This window comes from Spermophilus citellus, assembly GCF_964194105.1.
Source record: "Spermophilus citellus genome assembly, chromosome: 5".
Taxonomy (NCBI): Eukaryota; Metazoa; Chordata; class Mammalia; order Rodentia; family Sciuridae; genus Spermophilus; species Spermophilus citellus.
The window spans coordinates 139,078,124-139,096,776 of NC_138186.1; the positions used below are offsets into that span (position 1 = coordinate 139,078,124).

An 18,653-nucleotide genomic window follows, 5' to 3' on the forward strand; every position below is an offset into this window, starting at 1 on the left:
AAATAAAGAATAAAAAGGGATGGGGATGTGGCTCCATGATTAAGTGCCCTGGGTTCAATCCTTGGTACCAAAAATGAATACGTGAATCAATAAATAAAATAAATAAACAAGAAGAGTGATAAAATTAAATTGAGAATACATAACTAAATTCTTATGAGCTAAATCAACGAGTAGAATTTAAGAGAAAGGGGAAAAGAATACAATTATGCAAATTATAAGTCTGTATAGTTGTTATTGCCCTACTTAAAAATTTTCATTTAATTGGACAAAACAATATTGGAATCACCCTGATTCCTGAGGAGGAGGACTGTAATTCTGAAGTGGTTTTTATGAAATAATACAACAATCATTTGGAACACTACCCTATACATAACAACTATTTGTATTATAACATCTCTGTTGTTATTTCTCAACTCTATCTGGTTTGGTTTATTAATTAACACATATTTTTGTATGTCTGTTGATGCAAGAAAGTGAGGGTGAGGAGTTGGTTGGCCTTTTTCTATTTCAACACAAAGTTTGATGTTTAATATAAGTTTTTTGTTAAAAGAAATCTCCTATCAGATTAAGGAAATTACTGTATATTCCTTCTTTGTTAAGAGTGTTTTTCTATCATGAATGGATGTTGAATTTTATCATATTATGGGTTTTTCCGCTATCTTTTGAGATGTTATATGTTTTTTTCTCTTTGTTTTGTCTTCCTATAAATTGTTTAATTTTATTAATAGATTCACATATTAAATTATTTTATTTTCTCAAAGAAACCCCTCTTGGTTATGATGTTTTATTCTTTTTTTATACCTCTGAATTTTGTTTGCTCATATTTTGTGTATGAGTTTTACAAGCATGCTCATGAGACAGATTGGCTTGTGTTTCTTGTAAAATTCTTCTCATATTTTGGTATCAACATTATGTTGCCCTTATAGAGTGAGATTTGCAATATTTCCTTGTTTCTCTTCTCTGGAAGACTTTGTATAAAACTGGTGTTATTTCTTCCTTAAATATTCTGTAGGAATTACTGATGAAACCAGTTGGGTCTAAGGTTTTCTTCTTGGGAGAAAAATTACAGATTTATTTCTCGGTAAATACATCTGTAATTTATTTATTTCTTGTGTCAATTTTGCCTGCCTTTCTTTGTTCCTCCTTTCCTTCCTTCCTTTCTTCTTTCCTTTCCTCCCTCCTCAGTTCTGTTTCTGTGGAGTGTGCCCTCACCAGACTCTAACCACAGTGGCACCTTGATCTTGGACTTCCAGCTTCTAGAAGTGTGGGAAATTCCTGTTGTTAATCCATGGTCTCTAGTGTTTTTGTTATAGCAAACCGACTAAGACAAAGGTTGATACAGGCTATGCTGTGGGCTACTAGGAAATAAACAAGAGTGATGTGATAGAGTGACTAGGATGTGAGGGGTGGGGTATTATTTCAGAGAAGGGGGACATGAAAAAGAGCCTGTCTACAGAGGTAACCTGTAAGTGGAAGGATGAGAGCGAGCCAGGCATGAAAAAGGAGAGGAATAGACGTGTGGACCCAGAGGCAGGCTAGGGCAAGAAAAGAGGGCCTGAGGCAGGTGCATGCTGTGTTAAGAAAAGAGCAGGGAGACAGCATGCTTAGGGAGGCGGGGCCTTTGCATTCAGACTCCAGCAGGCTGTAGGGCTGTTAGGGAGATAGTGGAAGGCCTGGAGCAAGTGCAGGTGGGGGTTGATTTTCCTTTTCAGAGGTCCCTTTCACTGTCATGGGAGGAGGAGTGGAAAGAGACTAGAGGAGATGCAAAGAGCAGTGAGGAGAGTTATGTTCTAGGAGAGAGTGGATGTTGATTTGGGCAACAAAGGTTTCAGAGAAAGTGGGCAACAACTGGAGATATGCAGTGGAGCAGGAACTAACAGGACTTGCTGCTGCATTATATTTAGGGAAGAAAGGAAAAGCTAGTTTCTAAGTATTTTTCCAACTTTTTAAACTTATTTTTTTGGGGGGAAGGGGTTACCAGGGATTGAACCCAGGGTCGCTTAACCACTGATCCATATCCCCAGCCCTTTTTCATGTTTTTATGTTGAGATAGGGCCTCCCTAAGGTGCTTAGGGCCTCGCTAAATTGCTGAGGCTGGTTTTAACTTAGGATCCTCCTGCCCTCAGCCTTCAGAGCTGCTGGGATTACAGATGTGTCTAAAAATTGTGCAAGAAAGAATTTTAAAAGGAATAATCATTCCTTATTCCAGCTTAGTATTTGTCCATGAAGATTCCCACCTAAGGGAAATTCCTGCTTTTCTGGTTTACCCAGTTCAAGAAAACAAATATCCAAAAAAGGAGATATACTGATAGGATATTGTTGCTGTAGTTAGAATAAAGATGGAAATTAAAGTCTCTCTAGGCTTTCCTCACCTTCCAAAACCTTATCACTTTAAAAATAGGCTAATTATAAAAGATCCCTGATTATTTGGTTATTTAAATGTTATTCTATTTAGGGTTTCAGGAAAACATTTGAGTCAAACAAGTACACCTCTGGTTAAAAACAAGGCAGCAAAAAATGCTTCCCAGGACCTGGCTATTACTCATCTTTCTCCAACCTCCATCCATTTCTGCCTTCTACATTTTAATAGATGGTTTTATACATATAAGATATTATATGTAAACATAAATAATTCACGTGGCATATTTTTAAAAAGAAAGCTTGTGAATATATCACCTCTTTAAGATTTAGAAGAATACCAACACTTTCTATTCCTTACTTAACTGTCCTGTTTTCCCCCGAGGCAATCTCTATGCTAAAATTTCTAATTTGTTATTCCCTTTAAAAATATAGTTTTACTACATAGCCATAGGGATTTAATAATGTATTATGTTATTCTTTGTTTTCATATAGTATTTTTGTGCTTGGTATTGTTTCTGATACATATTGATGTCTGTTGTGGATATGTCAATATTTGTTCATTGTTTTTAAAAATAGTAATTTGATTTCCTAGGTTTTGTTGTTTTTGTTGTTATGAAATAGATTTCTCTAAACATTCTAGGACATTATTCCTGGTGCATAAGTAAGAAGATTTTTCTAAGTTTATAACTTTTGGAATGAAACTTCTGGGCCATAAGGGAGGCAAATATTTGATCAACTTTTCAATGTATTTTACTTTTGGTGTCAGTTTTATATTTCCACTGCAGTACACGAGAATTTCTAATGATCTGTATCTTGGTTTTATTGTGTTAAATTTTGTCAAAAATGGGTACAGTAGAATTTATCATTGTTATCTTAATTGAAGTCACTTGTCTATTCTTAAACTTTATCATCGTTTTTATATGTGTATTAGCATTAGTTGTTTTTCCCCTTTATGAAATCTTTGCTTATTCTTTTACTTGTTTTTCAGTTGAGTTATTTTTTTCTTAGTATATATAATTTTCATTTCAGGCCTTTATTATTAATAGATTTTTAAAATTACTTTCTAAGCAAAGGAAACATCTAATCCTATGTTAGATGTTAATGGGTTCTCATAGTAGAGAAAATGTATAGCTTAGATCAGCTTATCTTTCCATAATGATAACAATGATACATGCACATGCAGTATACCCACATATAGACATAATTATATACAGACACCAACACATATGTGCATAATTTAACATATGTAAAACAACTCTCTGAAGCTACTGGAGGAAAATAAAGGCAATTATGAAATACAAGAACATTGACCCTTGGAAGAAGGGAATAGCACTAAATGAATGTCACGTGTTTAATACTTTTCACCTGAGAGCAGAAAGGAGAGATCCACAGTGGAAAGAGAGGAATCTGAATTTGCCAAGTTATCTTCCTGCTAAAATAAACAATCAGTATTCTTCAGAGAAATAGAACATATTCTCTATGGAATTCAGTGTACAAAGCAAATCATAAGTATATGAAAAAAAAAAAACCAGGCAAATGATACCCATTCAGATTCAAGAGAAAAGATAACAAGAAATTGGAATTAGCCGATAAAATTTTAAAGCAGCTGTTATAATTATTTAAAACTATAAAGAAGAATATGATCACAATACATCAGTAAAGAGAATTTCAGCCAAGAAATTGAGACTCTAAATGAACCACATGGAAATTATAGGATAGAAAAGTAAATATATGAAATGGGAAAAATTCTCTAGATGAGCTTAAGAACAGATTAAGAATGGCAGGAAGAAGAGCTTGTGAACTCAAGTATAGGTAATAGTATTTATTCATTCTATGTAATGAATGTCTATTTGTCTTTTCCCCTTTATGATTTTTTTTTTTTTTGCAGAAGATTTCAACAGAAATGAATAGAGCCCCTGTCACTTGTTGGACAATATCACATCTAACATAGATGTAGGTGAAGTCTGAAGAGGAATTAAAAGAGAAAATGAGTTGAGGAAATCATGATGTGAAACTTCTTAAATTTGGTGAAAGATCGTTGATACCGTTGCTAAATCCTGTCAGGTCTATGGCCGGAGACATCTCCAAGTCCAGCCTCTCTTCTCCACTCTCGTAGCGCCATTCATTTGGACGATGGCCACACCACCTGTCTTGTCACCTGGAGGCCTGCCCTCTTTGTGTTAGTCTAGCCTCCATATTGTCACCAGAGTTACCTTGGTAAAAACCAGTCTTTGTCAAAATCAAAGTGATAATGATTTAGAAGCCAGCTTTGTATTGAATCGTGCCTTCCAAAAGTGATATGTTGAAGTTATAAGCCCCAGAACCTGTGAATGTGACCTGGTTTGGAAATAAGAGTCAGAAGATGTGATTAAGTTAAGATGAAGTCATACTGGATTAGTGTGGGTTCTAATCTAATGATGAGTATTTTTATAAGACTTTTGAAAATCTTATAAAAATTAGAAATGTGGTCATCTATTTCAATGGGAGGAGAAGTAAGTAATAGAAAGTAAAAGACTAAAGATATGGATATGTTATCTGGCTTGATTTAACTATTCCACATAACATTCATAAATCCTAACGTTACTTTGTACTTCATAAGTTTGTACATTTATAAATTGTCAAGTTAAAATTAAAGAATTAAAGATAAAATGACCCTAATAATTTACAACTCTGCACAAATGAACTGTAGTACAGTAAATTCATTTGCAGTTTATTTAATTAGCTTTTTAAAAAACAATTATGAATGTTATGTAAATTCATATGAATACAGATTTTACTACTAAAAAACAACTTTGGATTTGAATTCAAAATATGAACAAACTTTTAGCCAATTATGTTCTAAATTACTGCCAGATATGGAGTTGGTGCCTTAACTTTGGGTGGGATGCATATCAAGTCATCTCTGTCCCTGTGAGCTTCAAAGTTAACATTTTCCAGCTCAGTAATCCTGGGGGATGATTGTGATTCATAAGAATTTAGTGACATAGTCCGTAACTGTGGAATGACTCATGAATCTTCCTTTCTGCTTCCCTGTGAGGGTAGCTCTTAAACATCAGAGGGTTTTCTTCTATTTATTTGCTTTTTAATTTTTTGTGGGGCTATACACTTTTCTCAAATATTTACTGAACCTCTGATATTTAATGGGCATTGTTTTAGATACACGGACACAAATCAAATAGATACCCAATCCTCATTGAGCTTAGAATTTAGGAAGGCAAACAAGCCAATTTGAAATGAATACTTTTTACAAATTACTAAACAAAGAATTTGTTTAGTAAATTTATTTTTTTAAGTAAAAAACAAAGAATATATTGCAGTTGTGACATATTCCACCAGCTGTTATTATTTATCCTGGGTGGATGTAAACATAAACACATCCTGAGATAGAGCGAAACTCTGTACTGGTGATACGTTTACCCATACATTTGAAATGTTGAGGTTCTGAACCAGCAACTAAGACACTATAATTAAGCCTAACTTTTTCATTTATTTTTAATTTAAAAATGTTTTTGTTGCTTTTTTGTAGATTTTGTATTAAACAGAGTAAAAAAGTAGAAAGCTGTCACCATTTCTAAATATGTACAGGATGGGCCTAACATTCTTCTGGTACATTTCTTTTGGCCACCTGAGGAAAAATAGCTCAGCCACATCACACCCCCAACCCCCACCCACCCCATGTAGGTGAGAATCATAAAGCTCCCTAGAACTCTCAGCTGTGCATATTGCATAAGATTTTGAAGATTATTCAGCTGAATCTGAACAGTGCCCGAGGGAGAACTTCCTGAGGGATGAAGTAAAGAGTGACGTAACGCAGGACAGGTTGTCCTAAAGGTTGTATCAGTTTGGATGGGTCATCACTTCTGGTTATTCCTTTATTCCTTTTTGAGACTGAACTCTAATACTGGAGGAATCTGGACTCTAGAGGTTGGAGCCTGCTTTTTCCAGGCATTTGTAGAGTTTCAGGCTGCTACCTTCTGGAACCCAGCCCTCTTGTGCCTCTGTCTATCCTTAGTTTAGCAATTAGGTCACTGGATGGGCACAAACCACTGAATGGTGGTAAATGCAGTTTTTTGTCTCAAGTGATCTAGAAGCCAGCTATGTGTTTAATTGTCCACCTCTCACCTAGAAGATCCGTTGAAATTCTAACCCCAGAACCTGTGAACATGATCTTATTTGGAAATAGAGTCTTAGAAGATGTGATCAAGTTGAGATGAAGTCATACTGGATTAGTATGGGCCCTAATCTAATGATGGGTGTCCTTACAAGAAGCGGAAGATGAGTGCACAGACACACAGGGAGAAGGCTTCATGAAGATAGGTGCAGAGATTGGAGTAATATATCTCCAAGTCCCAAAGTGTCAAGAATCGCAGTCAACCACCAGAAGCTAGAAAAGATAGGGAAGGATTCTCCTGAAAGAGGCCTTCAGAGGGAGCAAGGCCCTGTCAACACCTTGATTTTGGACTTGGACATCCAGACCCATGAGAATATACATTTTCATTGTTTGAACCCACAGAATTTGTTATGGCAGTCCTAGGGGACACATCAACCATTAGAGAAGGAATCATTCAACACTTACGACCCAGACAAGGAACTTTCTGCTCTCAGATCCCTCCAGGTCGAAGCAGGAACTCTTTCTCAGGCTCTACAATAGGTGGTATTTGAGGCTTCCAGGATCGCCCTTCCTGTATAGGCGTTCAAGAACAAGTCAGGAGTAGCCTGGTGGAACACCAGCAGGCAGCCTCTAGCCTGTCTTGAGGATGTCCATGGGTCTCACAAGGCAGAGTCTTCTCCATGTCCTACAGCATCTGGTCATCAGCCCCTGCAAAGCAGGCCTATGTTCCAGCTTCCCAGAGGCCTGACATCAACAGAGCCCCCACACCCCCAGCTCTTCTCATTTGCCCTCTGCAGCCAGATACCATCTCCCAGAATGCTTTTCATTGTTTCTTAAAACCCAGAAAGATTTGAGATTTCTATGTATGTAAGAATAAAATTATTGATTGGGTAGAAAGAAGGTATTTTGAGCAGTCTTGTACTTTGAGATACATAAACACACACACACACACACACACACACACACACACACCTATGAACATGTATGCTTATGTATATTTGACTCTCCTGTTTAAATGCATTTATTGGGCTCTCTATTCCTTGGTGAATAAAATCTAAAATAAACTTTTAGCTTAGCATTCACAACAGACTTCTCTGGCCTGACAACTCCCGTTATTTGTTCTGTCATCTAGTTGAACTCTTTATTAAGCCCTTCCCATCTGTTAAAACCCAGCCCAAGTCTCAACTCCCACAAGAAGACAGTCTTTTCTAATTTCCACATTGTTTTGAGGAACCATCATACTTTGTTTATATCTGATCACAGTATGTGTCATGTTGTAGATTTTTGTATATTTGGTCCCCCTTTCCTGACACTACACTGTAAATGGAAGGTAGAAAGCTCATTATTATTAAATACAAAATTGATAGCACAATATATTAATGAAAACCAGAAGCACAGAATTTTGGGATTGCTTCATATTTAGGAGTCTTCACTGATATTGTTGATAGCTGCTGCCACCAATAAAGACTTATTCTATGCTGGACTGTGAACTAAGCATACTACATAAATTAATCTAAGCTATTTCATTGGTGCCTGCTGATGTTCTTATTTATCTTAGTGTCCAGCATGGTACATGGCACAAAAGTGGATATTCAACAAGTTTGCTGAAAGATGAATTTGGGAGGTAAATTCATGTAGATCTTGAGACTTTTGACCCCCCTCTTCTGATCTTAATAAATGTATCATTAATAGAAATTATGACTGAATTAATTCATAATTCCACAATAAATCTAGTATATTCTAAACTATAGAGGGTATTTATGAATCATGAAGTGTTAATGAAAAATCCTGAATCATAATTTCAAAGTGTTTCTTGTTATGTTTATGTCACACAGTGAAAAATAACATTTTGATTTTTTTAAACCATAGACCTGTATGTGACACATGAAGAAAAACATACTGAATGCAAACTTCTAAATTCAGAGCATGAGTTATCTCATAGGTTTACTCTATCATTTTATGTGTCAACTTTTGGAAAAATAAACTACAAAACTCTACAATACCACTACAGATATTTTCTGTATAAGTTGAATTTGAATGTTTAAACAACAGTGTGAAGAACTAAGTCTGTCTGATTTTTAATAATGGTTTGTTCCTATCACATCCCAGCATAGTATGCACAGTCATCGGTGATAGTATAAATCTTAGCACAGCTCACAAGTGTGCCCTAAAAGTCAGGCCACCGTGTGGACTTGGCTTTCAATTGAGATGACTTTGAAAAGCAGTTCAGACCTTGTATCCTCTCCCCCCTTTCTTTCGTACTTTGTATTTCTTTCCATAAGAAAGTTGAGTCTGAGCTATTTTAAGGATTTGGCCCATGGACTTGAACTTAGTGGTTTTAGTTTCACTGTTGTTGTTTTTCTTCTTTTAGGTAAAAAAATAAAGCACAGGAGACCTACCTGCCATGACCAGAAAAGCACTAAATCTTTCTTCTTTTAATTATATACTTAAAGATGTACTAGGGTAGGTGCTGCTTTGTATTTCCTGGAAAATGTGAGGTGTTGGTTCCCCTAAGCCCTTCTAACCTTTTCCTTTAAATAACTCACTGACTTATAATGGCCCGTAAAAGATGACATCATCAAGGCACCGTAAAATTAACCTACCTGAATATTAGTTTTCATTTTGTTTGTGGGGATTTTTTTTTTTTTTGTAACCACAAGAATCGTATTTTTCCCCTGGTCTTACTCTCCATCCTACCCTTTGTCTATCATAGAATGCCCTCTATCTCACTTTAGCTAAAGAAGATTGACATAAACTTCTTTACCACTCTTAAGAGGTTGATGTAAACTTGAGGGAAATCATTTGACATTGAGTTTATCCCATCAGAATAAACTGATCTTCGTTTACTTTCTCTATTCTCCCAGGTCTCTTTCAAGTTCTTGTTGAAGTAGGTGCAAGAAGAAATAAACATTTATGTTCAAGTGCTTTCATTACTCAAATTAATGAATACATCACCTATGTAGCCTTGACCTTGTTTTCAGGTGTGGCAGGGTTTGAAGGCTGTTAAGTTTCTTTTACCTTAAGCAGACATATTATTTCACTTCTGAGAATTAGGATTAGAAATATAAGGAAGACATGATAAGCAATTAAAATCTTTAATCGTCAGAACTCTAGAAATTAGGACAGATGTACCTTATCAGCAGTTGCAAGCTGCTACCAAAAAATAACTACCATTACTTTTGTTCCAAAGTTTGTTTTAGAGATTCAATAGCATCCACTGAACTTTTCCCCTGACTATCTTAACACATCTTTTTCGTATTTGAGAGTCTGGCCAGGATTGGAAACAGAGGTGTGAAAGAATTACAAGAGTGGTTGTTTTTGCAGTACTTTTGGCTAGCAGTAAAGTAAGCAGGAAATTCTAAAATGTCTTGAGAAAGTTCATCCTCAAGAAAATTTAACTTGATTTTTTTTAAACTAGAAGATTGAGAGAGGATAATATTTACATGACAATAGGAACTTCTATAGACAGCACCAGTAATTGTAACTAACATCCTTATGCCTATCCTATATGGTAGTTTCTAGGGTTTTTAACATTCCTTTACCTTTTTGTTCTCCTCTGGAGCCACAAACAGAAAAGTTTGATGGTGTTATTTTCATTTTCCAAACAAGAAAAGTTTATTTTGTCTCCTTCACCTGGTAGGTGCTCATGCACATACTTTACAATTTCTTCATCTAGTTATAGATCAAGGTTACTCTGAAAAACAATAGTTTTGAGCTGTGTTCCCAGTATATTTTTGAGTCCAAATGAAGCCCCTTACTTTCTGAATAGTATTAAAAAGTATATTAAATGCTTAAATATGCATGTTGCTGCACTACCCTGTGTAGTTTCCTAGAATCAAGGTATTCAATACATTGTTCTACTCTTTTCAGGCTTTATAAGAAATTAAAATTTGATGTTTATTTGAAAGTACAGAAGCAATAGGCTAATCCCAACGGCTAGAAGAATGATTAGTTTGTGATTAAAATGAAGAATGATTTGGATTCTAGCAGTTACAGAATGCCTATAGCTGTAGGAAGTACATATAAACAAAAACATATTTCTTATTATTCAGAGTTTGACTAGAATGAACTTGTTGACTTAAAATCTAGTTTGTGAAAGCTGCCTCACACATCTTTATGTGATAAAGTTTCAAAGATATTATTACAAAGTCCAAGTGGTAATGCTATGTTTGAATCAGTATGATGATCCTTTCTAAATATTTAATATCATCCTCTACAAAGTGTGCACATATCACATAACTTTTACATACTTAAAATATATCTTGGGGCTGGGGATATAGCTCAGTGGTAGAATACCTTCTTAACATGTGCAAAGCCCTGGGTTCAATCCCCAGAACCAGTAATAATAACAATGTATAATAATCTCAAATAAAATTAAAACAAATATACACAAGACCCACATGAAGATGCAAATTTAAATGTACTTAATAAACACAAGAGTCCCTTATAACACATGGATAATTCTTGTTATACTTGCTGGACTGAAGCTCAATGTAAAAGGTATTATTATAGAGTATTTCAGAACTGTATAACTAAAAAAACGGTGTATTCATTCTTCAGCTATAGACATACAAATGTTTTTAAACTCATGCATTTTATTTTAATGCTTGATAAGGAAGTTGTCAAATTTTATAGTTAAATCCTGATATAGAGGCATACATAGAGTATTCCACTTTCATGGTTTATATATAAAACATTCCAAGAGAGTTATGGTTCATTTTATATGCCAGCTTGATTGGGCTGCAGAGTGCTCAGACTAAATATTAAAATAAATAATTATTTTATTATTATGAGGGTTTCATTTATTGCCAATGTCTTGGCTGGGCACAAGATCACGAGCCACCACACAGCTTTGTCGATTCAAACAGCAATTCTTTATTCCCGAACTCACACTGGCCTCTACACACACGTTCTGGGGAAATCCAAGTTCTGCTGCCGCCCCATTCACCTACTCCACGAGGCTTTTTTCCTAGTACTTTCTTTCTGAATCTCACAAGAACTCAACGGGAGCTCAGGTAGCAGGAACGCCCTATTTCCAGCAGCAATAACCTTCAACCTCCAACTTCCCTAAAACCCATATTGTCTTAAACCGGGAACGCCCTAAACCCAAGGACCGGGATACTTCCTCAAACCTGATCAGCTCTAAACCCTATCCGCCCTGGTCCTTGAGCAAGGTCACCTTACATGCAATGTCAACAGCGAAATTCCAAGGCAAGTCCATTTAACATGGGGTATGCTGGCAAGGAAATTTCGATGCGTCATTCCTACTTGGCAATGGCCCTCAGCAATTTATATTGGTGGACTCAGTAAAATAGGTTAAGGGAGCACTGTCCAATCTGTTGAGTGTCTGAATAGAAAAAAAGATGAAGGAAGGAGATATTTTCCCCATTTTCTTCCTGTTTATATGTTTGAACTTGGACATCTCATCTTCTCCTGCTCTTGGACTGGGATTTACACCATTGGCTCCATTTTTTAACTTGGAATGAAACTACACCATTGGCCCTTCTGAGTATCTAGCTTGCAGATGGCAGGCTGTGGGATTTGTCAGCCTCTGTAACTACATGAACCAATTCCATATATATATCATGTATATGATTCTGTTTCTCTGATGAACCCTAATACAGATACATTTCAGTTTAATGCGAGGAAGAATCTACTACTATTAAAAATAACTATTGGAACCTTGATTGGACTCCCTGGAGAGGCAGTTTCCTGTCAATAGGGATGGTCCTGCGGATGCTGTAGTGGGGGTTCTAGCATTGGATAAGTTTTGACTAGATTATCTTGGAAATCCTTATGGTTCATTGCTGATGGATAATATAAGATTTAAGAAAGAATCTCAGAATATTATATCTGGAAATAACTTCAGAAAGTACTTACTCCTACTCATTCACTTTTCAAAGGAGGAAAATGAGCCTTAGAGAATGTAGAAGTCTTGTCTAAGTTCATCTAATATGTTTTAGGGAATCTGACAGGAGGATATCTATTTGTTTTTATTTAGAATGTACTCTCTCATTGAACTATCTGCCTATGTAAGAAAATTAGACACCTACTGAATGCAGAGTTTTTTTTTATTTCACATTGATTAACCCTCATCTCACATGTATAACTCACAAAGAACCTGTTTTATATAGGGATAATTGGAAGTTAACTATATTTTAATTATCTATTCCTTTGTTTCATATCTGTACATTTACAGCAACGAGAATATATCTCATGGGATTCATCTTGTGAGTCTTCTAGGAAAAGCAAAAGGGAAAGTCAACTTTATGCTACAAATGAGAGGTAAGTATAAGAATTCTCCATTGACTTCCCTGTATTATTACCCATTTCTTATGAGATATGAGCAGGATGAGCAGGACTGGCATTCAGTTAGTAGGCACCAGAAAATCAAGTGGGCTGGTAAAGTACTGATGAGTTCCAAGCTAATTGATAATTAGGCACTGCTCTGAGCCTTTGAGTAACCCTACTCTCCTCACCCCTCCCAATGTCCTGACTTCCCGACTCTTTTCCCTACATGCGTTTCTTGATATTGTATCAACTGAAGGGTTAACATTTTCTCAGTTGATTGGGTACTGGAAATTAATACCTAGCCAAAATGATGTAAGTTGTTTGATAAATTTCTTTAGGCCATCTGAAGCAATCTCCAGGATCTATTCTTTTAGTGAATCAGGTTATTTGGTAATGACCATGAAGTGGTAGGAAAAAAATTTTGTATTTGCCTTTGTTGCTATACTGTTTGGGGAAATATTTTTTTTAATATTTATTTTTCAGTTGTAGTTGAACACGATACCTTTATTTTATTTATCTATTTCTGTGTGGTGCTGAGGATCAAACCCAGAGCCTTATACATGCTGAGCCACAGCCCCAACCCTGAGGAAATCTTTATGAAGACCTTTTGTTAAGTCTTCAAACTATCTCTTATTGTATTAAAAATATTTTTAAGCATTCTCATATGTGTTCATAACCACATCATTTATTTATGAGAGGGTTTTTCTGGTTAATTTGAAGGGATGGATAAAGTTAAAAGATTTTCTCTGAGCTGGGTATGGTGATTCATCCCTGTAGTTCCAACTGCTCAAGAGACTGAGGTAGACAAATTATTTAAGTCACAAGTTAGAGATTAGCCTGAGCAAAATAACAAGACCCCATCTTAACAACAACAAAATGATATTCTCTTGAAACCTTGGATATTATAAATATAAGGTACTGAAATACTAAAATAGTCATCATTTATGGAGTGCTCATTAAAACTGTGTTTAGTCCTATACATGTATCCTCTCACTGAGTTCTTATAACAACCCTAAGAAAAATGCCCTTTTATTCTTCCCATTTTAGAATTGAGGAAACTGGATATTCAGAGCAGTGAAGTGACATATAAATAACATCAGTTTGCAAGCTGAGAACAGGATGTGACTCTCCCATCATTTTGGTACCATCAAAGGTTGTATTGGAATCAGAAGCTAGATTTTGGCTCTGTCTTCCTAGATCACTTGGGCTCAGCTTTCATCACAGGCTGTCATCCAACCAAGGCCATCTCTAGCCCTGGACCAAGGCTATTCTTGTCATGGGACTTGTTCCTAAGATCCTTAGCTCTGTAAACTCAGCCTTGATCCAAAAAACTCCCACATTGGAGTGCTGTCTAGCAGCCATGGAGACAGGCAATAATATAGATGACACTAAGTAGAGCGTTCTGAACTGTAGAGTCTGGTAGCAGCTGTATGACTAGGGGAGAAACCTCTGCAACTCAAAGCCAGGGAAAAAAATCTTGGTTCCATCTCACCTTCTTTATTAGCCCATCCTTTCTGTTTCCACCTGTTCCATTGTTTCATTTCTGCCTCATACACATTCTCTTCTTTTTAAAATCATTTTTCTGGATCAACATAGACATATATTATTGCAATATTTAAAGCACTCTTTGAATTATGGAGCTATTAAATTATGAAAGTTAACCCCAGGGGTAGGAGTGGGCATCCAATATTTTTTTTCTTTTTCTTCCTCCACAGGATTATTTCAGTACTTTGGACATAGTGGGCAATGAAAAATTTATGTAAATGAATTGATTTTATACTTTTACAAAGAAATATGTCATGGTGTGCTAGTGATGTTTAGAGAACTCTTTAGAAAAGCTTTCTGATTGAGGAAGAAGATTCTAAAATACTTAGTAGATTCATTACCAATAAGAGCAAAAATGGAAAGGAAAGCTTAACTTTGATTTAAATAATGAGAACAGGTTCTTATTCACTGGAAAACTGTATTTTGCTTCATTTCAGTTAGTATCTAAGAACTCATTTTTTAGGGGCTGGAGATGTGGCTCAAGCGGTATCGCGCTCGCCTGGCATGCGTGCGGCCCGGGTTCGATCCTCAGCACCACATACCAACAAAGATGTTGTGTCCGCCGAGAACTAAAAAATAAATATTAAAAATTCTTAAAAAAAAAAAGAACTCATTTTTTATTCCTAGGAAGCCTTAATTTACCTCTGCCATTTTGTGGTAGCCCAGGAATACAACAGATGCCAACCAGGGTACCTGAGTGCTTGGTAGAATATTTGTTTTACATGCACTCCTGGAGGCCATGCCTTTGATCGGACTATGTGCCATTTACTTTAGTGGGCACGATTTCTGGGATTGTACTTAAGATATGTAAGAATGATTGCTAAAACAAGTTTCCAAACCCCGACGGCTTAACACAACAAAAAAAAGTATTTCTAACTCACAGCAGAACCAAAGTGGATGTTCCTGGTCAATGAGCAGTCTATCTTGTGGTCCATCACGGACTCCAACTTTTTCTACCATCTTTTAGGGCCCCAAATCTTCTGCTGGCTCTTCCACATCCATCCAGTAATTGAGGGAATAGAAACACATGAGAGTTTTCTTAATGTTTCAGCTTGAACCATAGAATAATAGCATAATGTGGGGATCCAGTCATGGAGCCACATCCAAGTGGATAAAGGCAATGTCACCCAGCTGTGTGCTCAGGGGTAGAAGGAAAGAGTGTTGGTGACCACATATCAATCTCTGCCATGGGATGGTCTGGCAGGCACCAGTCAAGCCTGTTTTTCAATAGTGGTTAGCTTTGACAATGCTTTACTTAGAGATATAAGACTTCAGAATCAAATAAAGCAGTTATCTTGTTAAGTAATTCTTTGCTAATTGTGCTATTAGTTTTCTTGTACTTTTCATTATGAGTGATTTTCCTTCAACTTTGAGAGAAGAATCAAACAATTTTAGAGGATGCAATAAACGCTCTCTAAAGAAACATCCTATGTAATTTCTTGCCAAGAAGTTGACAAAATTCAGGATTCTGGTGCCAAAAAATATACAAAAGCTCAAGTTACAAGCATTGAAAAAGTAAGAAAGTGGGATTGAGTTAGTTTATAGAGTGCCTCTTTGATTTGATTACCCCCCCCCCAAAAAAAAAAGATAATGATAAAGAGGGCTTGTTGTTATTGCTTTCTTCTACAGATTTTCTTAGGAAATATACTTTAAGATGTTCTGCTTTTTACTGTCAGGCAGATCCACAAGGATATCAGCAACAAGGGGCTCTAACCTGGCCATTCTCTGGGAAACAAGTCTGGTAATAAAGATTTTGCTTGGTATGGTTTCTAGAAAGAAAAAAAAAAATTCCAGAGATATCCAAATGGGAAATTTTGACTTCAGAGAAACCTTAATGGGTCAGTTAAAGGAGCAAAACAGCACTATACCTAGCAACTAGCACACTTCTGGCCATATTTATTCATTTAAAATTATTTTATTAAACACTCTGTCAGGCACCATTTCAAGTGCTGGGAATGCAGCAATGAATAAAATGGACAAATATCCTTGCTTTCATGGAACTTAGCATTGTGCACGAACTATAAACAATATTCTGTGATAATAGGTTACAGAGAAACCCAACAAGAGGCGATAGAGGGTTTAGAGGGCTGTACTTTAAAATAAGGGACCTACTCCTTTTTAGTGAGGACTTGAAAGAGCTGAGGTATGAGCAGTGTTTACATCTCAGATAAAGGGGGCTTCTGGCAGAGCTAATTGCAAGTGCAAAGGCCCTGAGATAGGAGTGAGCCTGGCTTCTTCCAGAAATAGCAAGTAGGCCAGTCTGGCTGGAGCAGTCAAGAAAGGCAAAGAATTAGGGCAGGAGGTGAGAAAGGAGACTTGGATACTGAAGGGGGCAGGACAGAGAAGTTCTTGGAAGATTATAGTAAGGACTTTTTCATTCACTTTGAGTGACACAGGGAGCTAATTAAAAATATTGGTCAGAACGTCATTTTTCAACAGGGTCAGTCTTTCAGCTAAGCTAACAATATACTGAATGAAGGGACAATGATGGAAACAGGAGTCTCCTGCAGTAATCAAAATCAAAGGGATAGTGATGTGGACCAGGGTAAGAGCCAGATTCTGGATATGTTCTGAGACTAGAGTCAGCAGGACTTTCTTATGGAATTAAAATAGGGTGGAGGGAGGTGAAGGAAAGAGAGGAGCAAAGTAAGACTCCAGGATGTATTGGCCTGAGCCAGTGGATGGATGGAGTTGTCATTTACTGCACTGGAAAAGACTAGGGAAGGAGGAGTTTGGGGCAGATGGGGAGAAGCTTGGTGAAGAGCAGTTGAATTTGTGGTACCTATGAGATATCCTACTGGGGGTGGGATGTGCAGTGAGTGTGGAGGTCAGGCAAGAGGTCAGACTGAAAATATAATTCTGAGAGAGCTCAGAGGTGATGTTGAGAGCGTGCCAACTCAAAGAAGAGGTCCAATGACTGAGTCCGGAGAAACTGCTGGCTAGGAAATGTGAGGGGAACAGAAAAGGAGACTGAGACGGAGTGACAATGAGGTAGGAGGAAGGCCAGAAAAGTAGTCCTGTTTTAGAGCTACTCTAAGCTAGAAAGCCTGTTTCCTAAAGAGGTAGCCACTGTGTCAGTTGACAACTGACCAATTAAGTGAGAATTGGGTGAGGAGCTTCTTGGTGCTCTTGCTAAAGCAACTTCTATAGAGTGCTAAAGTGTGTGTGTGTGTGTGTGTGTGTGTGTGTGTGTGTGTGTGTGTGTAAGGGGCTCTGAAGTGAGATGGAGAGAGACTGGGTAGAGGGAATTAGAGGCAGTAAGTGCAGATAGTACTCAGGAGAGTTTTGTGATAGAGGCAAGAGGAAACAGGACAATACCCAGAGGGGGTAAGTGACATGAAGAAAGGGTTGTGAAAAATAAGAGGAGGAGTATGTTTGCTAAAGAGTAGACTGAGAGAGAATTGAACAATGTAGGAGAGAGGGATGATTTGGGCAAGAGGGGATGGGATCTGGGGCACAAGGGGGAGGTTTGGCATAAGACAGGGTCATAGATTTATCTCTTTTATTGGGACTGAGGGCAGAGGCCTTAGGAGGCATTGAAGTTTAAGAAGAAAACTGTACAAAACAATCTTTTAGGAGAGAGAGAGAGGAGGAAAATCTACAAACTAAGGAAATGTGGGTTGATTCCAGCACATTCAAGGGATTCTCAGAGTCAGACATCTTGAAAGAGTAAGCTGAATAAAGGATTATTTAAAGAATGATTATCTGCTTCCACCTGAATTGTGAGGAGAAAGAGGATTGAACATTTTCGGAGATTTGAAAGGATCATGAGATGTTTTTGGGAAGCATATATTTGTGCAGTTAGGAGGGCGTGGGACCTTATCCAGGAAGACCAGATGAACATTGACATTCCGCAGACTTCCGCACAATATGTGGCAAGACTTAACGGTCTTGTCCAGTAGATTTTGCACTTAAAATATGAGCTGGTAAAGGGAGTGGGACTACTTGGATTAAATACAGCCCCTAGGGAGAGCTGGAGAAAGAGACCTGTGCATTATGCCTTCCAGACCTGAAACGGGAAGTCAGATTTTAATAACTTTGACTTACAAAATTAATACCCTCCAAAGAAAATTCACCTGTTGCCAAATCTAGTGCCAAGCTTTAGATGCTCACAGTTCCTCCAAGCCTCTTGTTTGTTTTTGTTTCTTTCTTCTTTTTCTTCTCCTTGCCAGTGTCTTCTGACCTTTTAGGCATGACTACTTATGGGCTTGCTATCTATCTTCTTGATGAATTGTTTAATCAGAAGAGAGAAAAGGAGAGACGTTAAACATTCTGGTCTGAAACACATTTTTCCTGCTTTGAACACCCTAAATTCTTTGTGTACATATAAATACACTGTTTATGT

General features: G+C 36.9%; 1 protein-coding gene across 1 annotated transcript in view; it reads left to right on the top strand.

Moving 5' to 3' along the window:
- Positions 1 to 18,653, top strand: part of LOC308649489 (uncharacterized protein) — a gene marked incomplete at its 5' end in the record, with an annotated part of 72,948 nt that overhangs the window by 35,300 nt on the left and 18,995 nt on the right. Inside the window, one exon of the mRNA XM_081295022.1 lies at positions 12,672 to 12,757. Within this exon, the coding sequence (XP_081151148.1) occupies positions 12,672 to 12,757 (86 nt within the window). The remainder of the gene's footprint in view (positions 1 to 12,671; positions 12,758 to 18,653) is intronic.